General features: G+C 50.1%; 1 protein-coding gene across 1 annotated transcript in view; it reads left to right on the top strand.

Annotated features, from left to right (window-relative positions):
* Positions 1-227: 227 nt before the first annotated feature.
* Positions 228-4,077, top strand: part of nfyc (nuclear transcription factor Y, gamma) — a gene marked incomplete at both ends in the record, with an annotated part of 18,363 nt that continues 14,513 nt past the window's right edge. Inside the window, 2 exons of the mRNA XM_063194035.1 lie at positions 228-341; positions 3,391-3,486. Of these exons, the coding sequence (XP_063050105.1) occupies positions 228-341; positions 3,391-3,486 (210 nt within the window). The remainder of the gene's footprint in view (positions 342-3,390; positions 3,487-4,077) is intronic.

Raw genomic sequence — 4,077 nt, 5'->3', positions numbered from 1 at the left:
ATCAGTGCAGAGGCTCCGACGCACGCACGCTCACACACACACACACACACACACACACACACACACACACACCCTACTGACGTGACCTAATGTCTCCTCTCCTCCTCCATCCAGATGATCAGTGCAGAGGCTCCGGTGCTGTTTGCCAAGGCGGCACACACACACACACACACACACACACACACACACCCTACTGCCGTGACCTAATGTCTCCTCTCCTCCTCCAGATGATCAGTGCTGAGGCTCCGGTTCTGTTCGCCAAGGCGGCCCAGATCTTCATCACAGAGCTGACGCTCCGAGCCTGGATCCACACCGAGGACAACAAGAGACGCACCCTGCAGGTTAGACACGCACGCACGCGTACACACACACACACACACACACACCTAGAGACGCACCCTGCAGGTTAGACACGCACGCACGCGTACACACACACACACACACATACACACACACACACACACACGCACGCGCGCGCACGCGCACACACACATTTTTTTTAATCCCATTGTCATTACGTTGTTTTAAAATGACCACGAGAATGGCAATACTATTGTTTATCGCAATAATTTCTTAGCCAATATGTTGTCCAGCAAAATTTGTTGCAGACCCAGCAATTGCAGTTATAGCAGCAAAAGGTGATTATTTACAATTCATTATGATGTTGCACCATCACATTATGATGTAAGTAGTGTGCAAGACTTCCTCCTCTCTCTGCGCTACGCCTGTTTCAATACATTCCATTATGCAGACTCCCGTCCTCCACTTCTGCTTGTGGCCTCGCATGTTACTGACGCCCCGCCTCCATAGAGAAAACGATAAAGTTTCCCCAGCCATTCAGCCTATAGCCACAACAACTTTTGGGGGACTGTTTTTCATTCACCATCCCAATTGCAAATGAGAAAATTACATTACACTTCGTCAAAATATTGAATTAATGTTCTGGCGTCGTCAGTGACGTCATCATGAGGTCACAAGCAGGCAAGTGAGCAAGAAAGGATGGAAGTTTGCATTTTGGAATCCACCCAGAGAGATGCTGATTTTGCGGTGTCATTTCTGCACATGGCCAGCCCTGTGTAAAGCGATACCAGAGATTCTTTAAGTATATAGAGATATGCCAATGTAATAGGTTGCTATGGGCACCCAACATGACCAGGTTCCGGTCTGCCTAAAGGGGCGTTTCATAATACTCCTAGCATTGAATAGAACAGTCCTTAGGTCTGCCTAGGTCTGCCTAAAGGGGGATCCCCCCCACCCCCACCCCCCCCCCCCCCCCGCCCCCTTGCAATAATAGAACCCGGAAACAATGGGCCAATGGAACCTCTCTCTCTCTCTGGCGACACCCCCTGCAGCGGGCTGCGCCGCCCAGCCACAGTGACATGGATAACGCATGCTGGGGACCGCACCATGGCCTGGCCAGAACTAACCTTAACACTTGAGTTGCTATTAAATGGTTTTTGATGCCTTGGTTATATGCCTAATAAGCCAATAAGAGGGAATGGGGATTTATGAAGCTACTCTACTGGTGGAATGAATGAATCACAGCTGAACAAAGAGCTCACACATTGTTTTCTCCAGTGTGTAGGGGTTTTTTTTGCCTGAAATATCTGCATGAGTAGATCTCAGACATACTCATACAGCCTCATGAACACACACACACACACACACCCCACTCAGGCACTAGACGAGTTGGGTCCCCACATGTCCTAGCCCTCTACCCCCCAGGGGCCACATCACTCTAATTCCTACACGCTCATGCGTGTGTGTGTGAGAGAGAGAGACAGAGAGAGAAAGCTTCTGTGTGTGTGAGAGTCAGTGAGTGTGTGCGTGCGCGTGCTTGCGGGCATCTGTGTGTGAGCGATCGCGCAAGGTCTTGAATGTGACAGTCAGTGCGTGTGTCTTAGAAAGTGTGTGTGTGTGGTGGGCGGGCACATGTACGCGCGCGCGTGTGTGTGTGTGTGTGTGTGTGTGTGTGTGTGTGTGTGTGTGTGTGTGTGTGTGTGTGTGTGTGTGTGTGTGTGTGTGTGTGTGTGTGTGTGTGTGTGTGTGTGTGTGTGTGTGTGTGTGTGTGTGTGTGTGTGTGTGTGTGTGTGTGTGTGTGTGTGTGTGTGTGTGTGTGTGTGTGTGGTCGGGTGTGTATGTGTGCAGCGAGTGTCCCCGTCCACCCCTCTGCTTGCGTTGCCTGTGTGTGTGTGTGCAGTAGCAGTAGTGTTGACCCAGTTTACTCCTGCTGCCCATGTAGTCTGTAGTGTACTGCTAGCCTGGGGGCATTGGCAGCACTGGCAGCGGCCGGCGGAACTCTCACTGGCATTCTGGAACCGCACTACTATTCCGGAACACATGCACTGGGCAGGCACCACCATCAAAGCCTCCCTGAAACTAGAATACCCATACCAAACAATAGAGAATACAATATAATAACCCAGAATAGGGTACCCTACCAAACAATAGAGAATAAAATAGAATAACCCAGAATAGGGTACCCTACCAAACAATAGAGAATAAAATAGAATAACCCAGAATAGGGTACCCTACCAAACAATAGAGAATACAATATAATAACCCAGAATAGGGTACCCTACCAAACAATAGAGAATAAAATATAATAGAATTGAAATAAAGATCTATAAAGCCCTTGCATGCAGGGCGCCACTCATCCAGATTTAAGGCACACGTCCACAACAACGAGACCAGATGTGCTGCAAGCACTCCTGTGTTTATTTCTAAAGAATCGTTGTCATGGCAACGCACATCAATAGAACATTTGCGTATGACATAACCATGGCGCTCCATTCTGACCTCTTCACCTTTTAGTCCTCTGCGGATGGGCAATGGGAGCCAGTAGCCAGTAGCCCCATCAACCTCACACACACGCACACGCACACACACACACACACACACACACACACACACACACACACACACACACACACACACACACATTCCCCTCGTGTAGCCTGGCCACATTGATGACGCTATATATAGTGTCCCTGTGTGGATTCCAATATGCGGACTCCCGTCCTCCCTTGCTCATTTGCCTCCTTGTTGTGGCCTCGTGATGATGTCAACGACAACAGCATTCTATTTCAATATCTTCCAAAAGCCCAATTCTAATGTCATTTCCTCATTTGCAAACGGGATGGAGAATGAAGAATAGTCCTCCGTAAAGTTGTTGTGGCTAGGCTGACAGCAGCAGGGGAAATGTTATTGTTTTCTTCACAAGCAAAACGCCATAAGTGGAGGACACATATTGGAATGCACCCCCTGTGTGTTTGTGTAGTCAGAGACTTTTTTGTCAAACTCATCAAAGCTGCCAATTTGAGATCATTGCATCATATCAGGGTAACCATGGGGCTAAAGTGTCTTTCTTTGTTACTGTGTCTTCCACAGAGGAATGATATCGCCATGGCAATCACCAAGTTCGACCAGTTTGACTTCCTCATCGACATCGTACCCAGAGATGACCTCAAACCACCCAAACGACAGGTACACACACACACACGCACGCACGCGCGCGCGCCACACACACACACACACACACACGCACACACGCACACGCACAGATGATCTCAAACTACCCAAGCGACACACATACACGTACACTCACTCAGACATCACATCACATCAGCATCAGCTGCAGTCACATCAGGAGCCGAGGACCCTCTGGACACAGACACACACAGGAGAGGAGAGGAGAGAGAGGGGGGCGATGGGAAAGGAAGAGGGGAGAGGTGGGGTAGACTGCAGTAGAGACTGTATAGACAGGTGGAGAGAGGGAGAAAGAGGAGGTGAGGAGGGAGGAAGATGTGAAATGTGGGTTAGACGGCAGTAGACTGTAGAGATAAGAGGAGAGAGGTGGAGAGAGGGCAAGGGGGGAGGGAGAGGAGAGGAATTGGAGAGGTGAGGGTGAAGAGGAGAGGAGAAGTGGAGGACGAGAGGAGGTGGGAGGAGGACGAGAGGAGGTGGGAGGAGGACGAGAGGAGGTGGGAGGAGGAGGACGAGAGGAGGTGGGAGGAGGAGGTGGAGGAGAAGAGGAGGTGGGGATGAGGAGGAGGTGGGGGTGAGGAGCAGGAGAGG

Source organism: Engraulis encrasicolus, unplaced genomic scaffold, assembly GCF_034702125.1.
Source record: "Engraulis encrasicolus isolate BLACKSEA-1 unplaced genomic scaffold, IST_EnEncr_1.0 scaffold_787_np1212, whole genome shotgun sequence".
In the NCBI taxonomy this organism is placed as follows: Eukaryota; Metazoa; Chordata; class Actinopteri; order Clupeiformes; family Engraulidae; genus Engraulis; species Engraulis encrasicolus.
The sequence above is the reverse complement of the archived record's forward strand: the minus strand, read 5'-3'. Positions and strand labels throughout refer to the sequence as shown.